The 12,392-nt window shown below is 47.0% G+C and overlaps 1 protein-coding gene across 15 annotated transcripts in view; it reads right to left on the bottom strand.

Moving 5' to 3' along the window:
• The window catches only part of PLEKHA2 (pleckstrin homology domain containing A2), a 92,155-nt gene that overhangs the window by 55,657 nt on the left and 24,106 nt on the right, over nt 1-12,392 (bottom strand). For 12 of the 15 annotated variants that reach the window (XM_077943517.1, XM_077943515.1, XM_077943514.1 and 9 more), the window contains one exon: nt 1,666-1,829. The exons of 2 other annotated variants lie outside the window; for them this stretch is intronic. In XM_077943517.1, the coding sequence (XP_077799643.1) occupies nt 1,666-1,806 (141 nt within the window). In that variant the 5' untranslated portion in view covers nt 1,807-1,829. Of the gene's footprint in view, nt 1-1,530; nt 1,535-1,665; nt 1,830-12,392 lie in introns of those variants that run through there. One more of the 15 variants, XM_077943527.1, reaches the window with a different exon arrangement.

The raw sequence follows: 12,392 nt of genomic DNA, 5'->3' as shown, positions 1-12,392 counted from the left end.
ACACCACATGCCAGGGTCAGGAGAGCATCCGTCTCTCCAAACTAAGATCTGAGATGGTTTTGTGTGTGTGTGTGTGGGGGGGTGGGTGTGTATGGTATGTGCGTGTATGTGTGTATGGTGTGTGTCTGTGTGTGTGCATGTGTGTGTCTGTGTATGGGGTACATGCATGTGTGGCGTGTGTGGTGTGTGTGGGGGTGTGCGTATGGGGGTGTGTGTATGGTCTGTGTGTCTCTGTGTGTGTGTGTGGTGTGTGTATGGTTTGCGTATGTGTGTGCGGTGTGTGTGTATGGGGTATGTGTGCATGTGTGGGCGTGTGTATGATGTGTGCCTGGTGTGTGTTTATGGGTTGTGTGTGTGTGTGGTGTGTATGTATGGGGTGCGTGTGCATGTGTGTGTATGGTGTGTGGTGTGTGTGTGGTGTGTGTATATGGGGTGTGTGTGCATGTGTGTATGGTGTGTCTGGTGTGTGGTGTGTATGGTGTGTGTCATGTGTGTATGTGTGTGGGGTATGTGTGTGTGTCCGTGTGGTGTGTATATGGTGTGTACATGTGTGTATGGTGTCTGTAGGGTGTGTGTGTGGTGTGTGTATGGGTTGTGTATGTGTGTGCAGTGTGTGTGTATGGGGTATGTGTGCATGTGTGGGCGTGTGTATGATGTGTGGTGTGTGTTTATGGGTTGTGTGTGTATGGGGGGTGTGTGCATGTGTGTGTATGTGTGTATGGTATGTGTCTGGTGTGTGTTTATGGGTTGTGTGTGTGTGTGGTGTGTATGTATGGGGTGTGTGTGCATGTGTGTGTATGGTGTGTGGTGTATGTGTGGTGTGTGTATATGGGGTGTGTGTGCATATGTGTATGGTGTGTCTGGTGTGTGGTGTGTATGTATGGTGTGTGTCGTGTGTGTGTGTGGTATGTGTATGAGGGGTATGTGTGTGTGTCCGTGTGGTGTGTATATGGTGTGTGTGTGTACACGTATGGTGTCTGGTGTGTGTGTGGTGTGTGAGGTGCGTGTGTGTGCGTGTGTGTGTGGTATGGGGTGTGTGTGTGGTATGTGTGTATAAGGTGTGTGTGCATGTGTGTCTGTGTGGTGTGTATGGGGTGTATGTGGTGTGTGTATGAGATGCGTGTGTGTGGTGTGTATGGGGTGTGTGTGACATGTGTGTATGAGGTAAGTGTGCATGTGTCCATGTGGTGTGTATGGGGTATGTGTGGTATGTGTGTGTGAGGTGCGTGTGCGTGTGTCTGGTGTGTATGGGGTGTGTGTGGTGTGTGTGTATGAGGTGCGTGTGTGTGTGGTGTGTATGGGGTGTGTGGTGTGTGTGTATGAGGTGCGTGTGCGTCTGTGTGGTGTGTATGGGGTGTGTGTGTGATGTGTGTATGAGGTGAGTGTGCGTGTGTCTGTGTGGTGTGTATGGGGTGTGTGTGTGGTGTGTGTGTATGAGGTGCGTGTGTGTGCATGTGTGTGGTGTGTATGGGGTGTGTGTGGTGTGTGTGCACGTGAATGTGTTTGTGTGTGTGTGTGTGTGTGTGTTGTGGGGTTGTCCCCTCCCTGCTGATGAGCAGGTTGTGTTGCTCATGAGCCTAGGCCTGGAGGGTAACTCCGTGCGCATTCCTCCCGAGCAGTGAGGGGCACCCAAGTCGCCCCGCCCCTTCCCACTGACCCTCTCACCTGGGGGTTGTCCATATACCAGAGGAGGCAGTTAGCCTGGGTGTCCAGAATGAAGTACCTCCGCAGAAACTTGCCGCTGTTCTCATGCTCCTCGATGTCCAGAAACCCACAGATTCGGTTCTGCCGATCCACATAAGGCATTCCTGGGCTCTGCTCTCATCACCCTGCGCACAGGAGGGAGGTGCTGATGAGAAGGAAGATGAAGCAGCTCTGCCTCAGGACCTGCAGGAATCTTTCCAGGAAGTTGGGCTGAGACTCTCTCACCAACTTCCTTCTGTGGGGGCACCAAATGTTCCACTCCAGACCCTGGAAACCTCTCCCAATGTTAAGCACCCCTAAAAATCCATTTACACGTATTCAACTCACTTTTCCAAGGCTCTATGTGCCCAGGATAGCACTGGGCACTTTACAAAGCTCAAACTTTAGATCAGGGGCCTGCATTCAAATTCCAGTTCTGGATACTTGTTAATTGTATGACCACCAATTATTTAACCTTCGTGTGCCTCAGCTTCTGCATCTGTAAAACGGGGTTAATAATAGTGCACCTCATAAGGCTTGGGCTGAGAATTAAGTGCTAGTTATACAGTAAGCACTTCCTGAACAGTAGCTATTATCGTCGCTCTGCACAAAACCTTGTAAAGTGGCTTGCAACTCAATTTCATACATGGAAGAAATGATCTCAGAAAGGATGTAAGCTCCAATTCAAACATCTGAATAAAATTCTGCCAGGCTCTTGAACAACACCCCACAAGCACGGGCAACCAAAGCAAACATGGACAGGCGGGATCACATCAAGTTAAAAAGCTTCTGCACGGCAAGGGAAACAACCAACAAAGTGAAGTGAAAACCCACAGAATGGGAGAAAAATCAGCAAATTACCCATCTGACAAGGGACTAATAACTAGAATATATAAAGAGCTCAAACAACTCTATAGGAAAAAAGATATAATAATCTGACTTTAAAATGGACAAAAGATTTGAATAGACATTTCTCAAGAAAAACACATACAAATGGCAAACAGGCACATGAAAAGGTGCTTGACATCACTGATCATCAGAGAAATGCAAATCAAAACTGCAATGGGATATCACCTCACCCCAGTTAAAATGGCTTTTATCCAAAAGACAGGGAACAACAGATGCTGGTGAGGAAGTGGAGAAAAGGGAACCCTTGTATGGTGTTGGTGGGAATATAAATTAGTACAACCACTACGGAGAACAGTTTGGAGGTTCCTCAAAAAACTAAAAATAGATCTACCATAAGATCCAGCAATCCCACTGCTGGGTATACACCCAAAAAAAGGAAATCAGTCTGTTGAAGAGGTATATCTGCACTCCTATGTTTGTTGCAGCTCTGTTCTCAATCGCCAAGATGTGGAAGCAGCTTGGGGACCGTCAACAGATAACTGGATAAAGAAAATGTGGCATATATACACAATGGAGTACTATTCAGCCATAAAGAAGAATAAGATCCTATCATTTGCAACAACATGGATGGAACTGGGGATCATTATGTTAAGTGTGAAATTAGCCAGCCACAGAAAGACAGACATCACTCACTTATGGGATCTAAAAATCAAATCAATTGAACTCATGGAGATAGAGAATAGAAGGGTGGTTACCAGAGGCTGGGAAGGGTAGTGAGGGGCTGGGGGGAAGTGGGGATGGTTAATGGGTACAAAAAATAGTTAGAAAGAATGAGTAAGACCTACTATTTGATAGTACAACAGGGTAACTATAGTCAATAATAATTTAATTGTACATTTTAAAATAATTAAAAGAGGCTGGGAGTGGTGGCTCATGCCAGTAATCCCAGCACTTTGGGATTTGGGTGGATCAATTGAGGTCAGGAGTTCAAGACCAGCCTGGCCAACATGGTGAAACTCCGTCTCTACTAAAAATACAAAACATTAGCCAGTTGTGGTGGCGCATGCCTGTAATCTCAGCTACTCGAGAGGCTGAGGTAGGAGAATCTCTTGAACCCAGGAGGTGGAGGTTGCAGTGAGCCAAGATCGCGCCATTGTACTCCAGCCTGGGCAACAAGAGTGAAACTCTGTCTAAATAACATAAAATAGTATAACTGAACAGTTTGTAACACAAAGGATAAAATCTTCCATGAAGTGACTGTTACATGCTGCAAGCCTGTATCAAAACATCTCAGGTACCCCATAAATATATACACCTACTATGTATCCACAAAAGTTAAACATAAAAAAATTTTTCTAAATTTCTGCCAGGAATTAAGTCACAAAGGACAGCCTCTCCAGCTCCATGAAGATACCAAGAGATTAAAATGCAAGGGGTTTCTGGGGTCTTGCGGTAGGGTCACAGCCCCGGCCCAGCATCTTACATCACTCCACTGTCACTGTTATGGGGTGAATCATGTCCTCTCAAAATTCGTATGTTGAAGTCCTAACCCCAAGGCCTTCAAAATGTGGCTGTATTTGGAGACAGGGTCTTTAAAGGGGTGACTGAGTTAGCATGATGTCATTAGCATGGGCCCTAATCCACTATGACTGATGTCTCTATAAGAAGAGGAAAGACCCTGTGAAGACACAGGGAGGTGACAGCCATCCACAAGCCAAGGCGCAGGCCCTGGACAGATCTTTTCCTCACGGCCCTCAGAAGAAACCAACCCTGTTAACACCTTGACGTTGGACTTTCAGCCTCCAGATCTGTGAGAAAATGAACTTCTGTTTTTTAAGCCATCCAGACTGTGGTCCTTGGTTATGATGGCCTGAGCAGCCTAACACGGTTACCCATAAAGCCCCTTATAATGGAAAGAATGAGGCATCAGAACAAAGTCCCAGGCTGGGTGCAGTGGCTCACAACTGTAATCCCAGCACTTTGGGAGGCCAAGGTGGGAGGATCGCTTGAGGCCAGGAGTTTGAGACCAACCTGGGCAACACAGTGAGACCTCGTCTCCACAAAAAAATTAAAAAATTAGCCAGGCATGGTGGCGTGCCTGTAGTCCCAGCTGCTCAGGAGGCTGAGGTAGGAGAATCGCTTGAGCTCAGGAATTTGAGGCTGCAGGGAACCATGAGAGCGCCACTGCCCTCCAGCCTGGATGACAGAGTGAGACCCTGTCAGAAGAAGAAGAAAGGAAGAAAGAAGAAAAAGGAGAAGAAAGAAGAAGAAAGTCCCAGCCCATGAGCACTATCCCTGACTCCAGAATAGTCTCTCTGGTAACGTGGGATGAGCCACACCTTCAAGCCAGCCAGCCTCTGTTCTTGTTGCAATTTTCTTAGGCCTCTCTGAGAGCCAAAGGGAAGGGTGGGAGCTCTATTCTGCTCCCCAACAAAGCCTGGCTCCTTTCAATGAGCAGAGACACCCAATTGAAATACACACCCAGTGCCGACATGGGACAAGGGGTCCCACCAGGGTCCCAAAGCACCACATGACCTTCAGACTTTCAAGGTCAGACCCCACCACTGCTGAGCCCTGAGAGACTCCAACAGAGTGAAGCTCCTGGTGGCCCAAGCCCTCTGTCCACAGCCACACAAAGTTGTGAGATGGCTGCCTCAGGCCATCCCCCACAAGGGGACGCTGGGTCAGCAGGTGAGCTACAGAGACCCAACAGCCCTAGTACTGCAGGCCCAGAGGGAGATACCCTCCCACAGCACAGGCTGACATCAGGCGGATTCAGACCAGGCTAATAGTAAGGATGGCGATTGGTGGCGTGGTGTGTCCCCTCCCAACCCCACAAGGGCCAGTGCTGAGAGGCAGCCCCTAGGAACAAATGCCCCCCACCAACACAAGGGATTCAGTGACCGGTGAATCCCTTGATCCAGGTGAGGTGAGGGGGACTGGAGACACAGACATCAGGCAGATGCGTCGGGGAATCCCACAGCTACTCACTGTGAAAGGAGAGGGAACAAAGAGCAAGGCAGGCGAAAAACAGGGCAGAGGTGAAACAGCACAGCTAAGGAAGAAGTCAGAGGAGCTGCAGTAAAAGAGGCAGTGAGAAGGACCAACCGTGGACAGAGGAGGTTTCAGAAATACAGCAGAGAAGGATATGTTGCAGCACAGCAGGGGCCGGGGGAGGCACACCCCTGCCCAAAGCAGCATCCCTTCCATTACGGCACCTGCGGACAGACCCAGTGCATCCTCGAACAAAGCTTCCGCCCCAGCTCCAGTTTCACAACAGAGCCAGTTTGAGTTCAGAAACAGGAGAGAGATGGGTACAAGTCAGTAATGAGGAACAGATGCCACAGGAGGATCGTGAAGTCTCCCAGCAGACACTGGGTCAAAGGCAGCAAGGGGAGCGGTCTGACGCTGGCTGGGGCAGGGGAGCATATCCTGGAGAGAAGCCGCAGCTCCCTGGGTGACGGGGGAACAGTAGTCCCACCAGAAGGGTTGGATCAGCATTCCGGGAAGGGTGCAGAGCTGCCTGGTCAGGATGCTGGTGATCGCCAGCCCCCCAGGAAAATCAGGCAAACCGCCTTGATGCCCAACCAGTCACAGACAGATCTGCAGGGGCTGCAAGGACTATCACTACTCCTGAGGCATCTCCCAGAGAAAACACACGAGCTGCTGTGGAAGAGTAAAGCTAACTGTCCTGGGCCCAGTCGCTAAGCATGGTGTCCAACTGAACACTGGCTTTCAAATTTCTCCTTTTAAGCCTGCAGGATTCATCATGCCTGTCTTTTTCTTTCTTTTCTTTTTTTTTTTTTTTTTTTCTTAGATGGAGTCTCGCTCTGTCGCCCAGGCTGGAGTACAGTGGGGCAATCTCGGCTCACTGCAACCTCTGCCTCCCAGGTTCAAGCGATTGTCCTACCTCAGCCTCCCAAGTAGCTGGGAATACAGGTGCACGTCACCACACCCAGCTAATTTTTGTATTTTTAGTAGAGACAGGGTTTCGCTATGTTGGCCAGGCTGGTCTCGAAATCCTGACGTCAGGTGAGCCACCCGCCTCAGCCTCCCAAAGTGCTGGGATTACAGGCATGAGCCACCGTGCCTGGTCACGCCTGTCTTTTTCTGAAGTCAGGGGCTAAAGAAGGCACGCTCCAAAAGTCCAATTTTGTTTCAGGGGCGTCACGGTGGGAGAGGGCCCTCACGGACCCAAGGGGAAGATAAGCATTCAGGTCACAACACCTCCTGACTGTGGTTCTATCCCTAGAAAAAAACAGCTGCTTAGATGTCCTGAGAAGCAGCTGAGTCACAGAGCTCATCAGGAATGTGGGAGGTTGGGGGAAGGACCAGCTGCAGGAGAACGGAGCATCACACAGAAATGTGGCTCTAACTAGCTGCCCCACGCAGCAGCGGCACGCTCAGATGCTGCACACAACGTGAACTCAGGTCCTGAGCCCTAATCCTCTGATGGTTCATTCTGATCCCATTTGTACATTCCTTGTCTCAACAGCTGCTAAGATTGGGTCCACAGAGCTGCCCCAGGCCCCCAAATCCCCTGTCCTCGCCTCTTCAGCCATGTCACCATCATCTTCCAAATCTTCTCTGGCTCTTTCTCTTCTTCACAGAGGCCTGTGTGGAAGTTAACTTTGCCACCTCATCCATAGCTTCTACTATTCTAGCTATGAGCCAGTGAGGGGAGAAAAGGGAGTGCCAGTAGTAATTGGTACTTAGATGGGGAACAACTTGGGGTACATATATATGTGATCACCCCCAAATCCTCAGCCAACACCAAGGCAAAGCTTCAAAATGTCTTTTCAAGCTCTCACAACACTCTGCCAGTTACACAGTTGGGGTTTTTGTTTGTTTGTTTTGTTTTTTGAGACAGAGTTTTGCTCTTGTCGCCCAGGCTGGAGTGCAGTGGAGCCATCTCAGCACACTTCAACCTCCACCTACTGGGTTCAGGAGATTCATTCTCCTGCCTCAGCATCCAGAGTAGCTGGGATTACAGGCCTGTGCCACCACATCTGGCTAATTTTTGTATTTTTAGTAGAGACGGGTTTCACCATGTTGGCCAGGCTGGTCTTGAACTCCTGACCTCAGGTGATCCACCAGCCTCGGCCTCCCCAAGTGCTGGGATGACAGGCATAAGCCACCACGCCCGGTCAAAATCACTTATCTTAAATTTCATTTTATGTTTTTATTTTTTAGAGACCTGGTCGCACTCTTTTGCCCAGGTTGGAGTGCAGTGGTGTAATCGTAGCTTACTGCAGCCTCCCACTCCTGGGCTCAAGCAATCCTCCTGCCTCAGCCTCCCCAGTAGCTGGGACTACAGGTGCACACCACCATGGAGGGCTAATTTTTTAATTCTTTGTAGAGATGGGATCTCCCTGTGTTGCCCAAGCTGTTTTCAAACTCTTAGACCCAGGCAATCCTCCCACCTCAAGCCTCCCAAAGCACTGGGATTACAGGCATGAGCCACCACACCCAGCCTTAACTTTCATCTTGCCCTGAGTTCCCCAGTGTGAAAATATTGGGTGGAGGGTGACCTAGTGTGGTTTATCCCAGGAGTTCCCAGGTAAGTCTGTGGGAATCCTAACAATACCCAGCCCTCATCTCCCGGGACAACATGGAAAGCATTCATGCTGGGGCCGGGCACGGTGGCTCACACTTGTAATCCCAGCATTTTGGGAGGCCGAAGCAGGTGGAGCACTTGAGTTCAGGAGTTCAAAACCAGCATGGCCAACATGGTAAAACCCTGTCTCCACTGAAAATACAAAAATTAGCCAGGCATGGTGGTGCACACCTATAATCCCAGCTACTCGAGAGACTAAGGCAGGAGAATTGCTTGAACCTGGGAGGTGGAGGTTGCAATGAGCTGAGATCATGGCCACTGTACTCCAGCCTGGGTGACAGAGCGAGACTCCATCTCAAAAAAAAAAAAAAAAGACAGAAAGTATTGATGCTGGGTTAGAGCTCTAGATACCCCTCTCTCTAGATGGTCCCTTCACCTTGGCTCTCATACCATAATGAAACTATCTGGCAAGTAGCTTCCTGGCCTTCACAACACACAGCTAACAAAGCACACAGGGTATTTGTAAGAGAAGGGGCCTCTATCCAACCCACTCAGCACCCCATCTTCCCTAGCCAAACCTCCCTCGTGTTTTCTGGGTTTAGTGCAAAAATCATAATATAACAAGGCTGGAATTACTTTAACAATCACTCCAGCCAACAACTTTCACATTTACATGCTTTTTCATGTCCCTATCCATATAATTGGCCTTTTTAAAACTTAAGATGATGTCATGAGCATTTTCCATGTTGCTACATAGTCTTTATGATCATTGTTTCTAATGGTTGCATAACATTAACGGACTGGTTTTACTATAATTTACATAACCTTTTCTCTACGATTAAACTGGAGGTTGTATCCAATTTTTCACTATTATAAATAAGGCTAAAATTTGTATTTTCATGCTTTATTTCTTCTTTTACATGGAAAGAGCATAAATTCCAAGTAATAACACAATGAGATCACAGGCTATGATCTTTTGTAATTCTTGAGTCCTTTTACAAAACTGCTTTCTAAAAAGATTTCATCTGTGTTGCAACCAGCAATGTATTGTTACCATCACTATAATCTTACATATATTGAATGTTCTCATTATTTTAAACTATTGGTAGTTTCAAATACATAATGACGTCTAGTGAGGTTGAACATTTTTTAAATGTTTGTTTCCTATTTCACCTACCTTCCTGGACTTTGTTAAAAGCAAATCAAGAGTATGTGTGTACAGAATTCCTCTCTTTCTGTCTCCCTCCCTGTCCTTCTCTCCCTCTCTCCCTCACTCTCTCCCTCTCTTCTCTCTCTCTCTCACACACACACCCCAAACCAATCCAAGACATAGCCTCCTATTATTCCCGTAACTCCTCTAAAATGTATTTCAGGCCGGGCATGGTGGCTCACGCCTATAATCCCAGCACTTTGGGAGGCCGAGGCGGGAGGATTGCTTGAGCCCAGGAATTGAAGACCAGCTGGGCAACATGGCAAAACCTCATCTGTACCAAAAAGACAAAATTAGCTGGGCATGGTAGTGCATGCCTGTGGTCCCAGCTACTCAAGAGGCTGAGGTAGGAGGATAGCTTGAGCCCTGGAAGTGGAGGCTACAGTGAGCCAAGATCACACCATAGCACTCCAGCCTGGGTGACAGAGTGAGACTCCATCTCAAAAAAAAAAAAAAAAAAAAAAGTATTTTAATGAAAAGAAAAACGAAAAGTGGGAAGTTTTATATGATCCAGGTTTCTAAGTAGAATATAAGTTCTTAAATATGTACTGCAAATGAAAATAAGTATTTATGATAAAAGTGAAACTCGGGGAAAGTGAGTTTGCATGGAGTATATTAATCAGTGGCAGAAAGCATGTTAAATGGCAATTAAACTGAGAGATTCCTGGCCAACACCCACCAGTTGACTAGAAGCAGCTCATGAGAAGGAAGAGTCAATGGCTGCCTGCCAGAGAATGAAATGGGGGGCACTGGGAGGCATCGCAGCCCCAAATATCTCTCTACTGCCCATTTCCATGCCTTAGATTCCACCAGTGGAGATTTGAGCCAAGAAAAAAGTTACCCTGAGGAACTGAGGCAACGGATGACTTTGTCAGGCTCATAATATACAAGAGACAGCTGGGACCCAGACCCTGAGAAAATAGCACATAGCCCAGATGGGACGCAGAGGCACTAGAGGGGCTGAAAGGGAACGATCACTGCTTAAAACAGATGTTGTCTACTTAAAAAATGTTCCTAGGATTCTTATACACCCAGGACAGGAGTATGAACCTTTCTAGAAAGCAATTTAGTTTATATATATATATATGAAGAAAGCAAAAAATGTTCATACCCTTTGATTTGACTTCTAGGATTCCATCCAAGTCAATCAACAAAGATGCAAAGAAAGATTAAAGTAAAAAGATGGCAACTGCAATAGAATTTATAGTAACAAACAACTGGAAATGTCCTGAACAACACAATGGTTAGAAAATGATTCTTTTTTTTGAGACAGAGTCTCGCTCTGTCCCCCGGCTGGAACGCAGTGGCACCATCTCAGCTCACTACAACCTCCGCCTCCCAGGTTCAAGCTATTCTCCTGCCTCAGCCTCCTGAATAGCTGGGACTACAGGTGTGCACCACCACACCTAGCTAATTTTTTGTATTTTTAGCAGAGACGGGGTTTCACCGTGTTGGCCAGGATGGTTTCGATCTCCTGACCTCGTGATCCACCCACCTTGAACTCCCAAAGTGCTGGGATTACAGGCATGAGCCACCGCGCCTGGCCCAGAAAATAATTAAATAAACAACAAGACATGCTCACAAGGAAATATTACACAATGATTCAAAAACTCTGTTTTCAGGTTATTTTTAATGAATGAGGGGAAAACTCACCATATCATAAGTTTTTTTAAAGATACGAAATGGTGCATAATACGATCTCAATCATCCAAATATTATTCTTATATTCCTATATATGGTCTGTTTTAAAACCAGATATACAGTCACCAAAATAGTAAGTTATTATCTATGGGCTATGAGTGGAATTTCATTTACTTGTACATATTTTTCCAAATCTTCTACAGGGAGCATGTGTTACTTTATTTAGCAGGAGAGAAAGCTATTTAATTCCACACAGATTCCCACCCAAGTGTATACGTTTTGAATTTGATAATAAATTTCTCAATTCTCCAGAGTCCACAAACAAACAAGGCTTTCCCTAAATTATAGCTCTCCTGGAACTTTTTGTTGTTTTAAAGACCTACACCTAATAAATAAATGTTTCACATCTCACAATTATCCAAGAGCCAGACATCTACCTGCCCAGAGCGCTTTAGCACCCTCCAAGTTATCTGGGTTTCTTACTTCATATGGCAACATCCTCTGAGCGCCTTTCCTCCTTTCTCTTGCTGGTGTGGTCCCCGGCTCTCTGGTCTTAAGAAGAGCCCAGGTCCTCAGGCTGACAGAATACTCAGTCCCAAGTCGACGCTGCTATTCCTTTAGTCGATGCCGCTATTCCTTTATTCCTACAACACATGGGCTGTACCTTGACAAGTGCTCTGGGAAGAGGAAATGGGGACCCTGACAGGAATCCCCAGTGGAGTCTTCCTTCTTGAAACTTGGGAGATAGGACTGACATTTTAAAGTAAGTGCCAGGCGAGGTGGTGTGCACCTGTAGTCCCAGCTATTGGGGAGGCTAGGGCAGAAGAATCGCTTGAGTCCAGGAGGTGGAGGTTGCTGTTGAGCCAGTATCTCGCACCAATGCACACCAGCCTGGGTGACAGGAGTGAAACCCTGTCTCAAAAATACATACATACATACATACATATATACATACATATATAAAATAAGTGGCTGGCTGGATGAGTGAAAAGATGAATAGATTGAATTTTTTTTTGAAATATGATCTCACTCTGTCTCCCAGTCTGGAGTACAGTGGCACAATGATGGCTCAATGCAGCCTCCACCTCCTGGGCTCACACGATCCTCCCACCTCAGCCTCCTGAGTGACTCGGACTACAGGTGTGCACCACCATACCTGGCTAATTTTTGTATGTTGCCCAGCTGGTCTCAAACTCCTAGGCTCAAGTGATCCTCTGGCCTCAGCCTCCCAAAGTGCTGGGATTATAGGCATGAGCCACTGTGCCCAGCCAGACAGATTTATTTTAAAGAAAAGCTATAAAGCTAATAAGTAATGAGAGTTGTGGTTTTCCGAATAGCCCTCTTGATTTTGAAGATGGCTAACATAATTTGGAGACAGAAGAAATAATAGAGGGAAATAAGGGAGACTCTGCCTGACTACTTTGGCATTTTTGAGATAAATAATAAGAGAAA

This window comes from Macaca mulatta, chromosome 8, assembly GCF_049350105.2.
Source record: "Macaca mulatta isolate MMU2019108-1 chromosome 8, T2T-MMU8v2.0, whole genome shotgun sequence".
Lineage (NCBI taxonomy): Eukaryota > Metazoa > Chordata > Mammalia > Primates > Cercopithecidae > Macaca > Macaca mulatta.
This window is presented reverse-complemented; position numbering and strand designations above follow the sequence as displayed.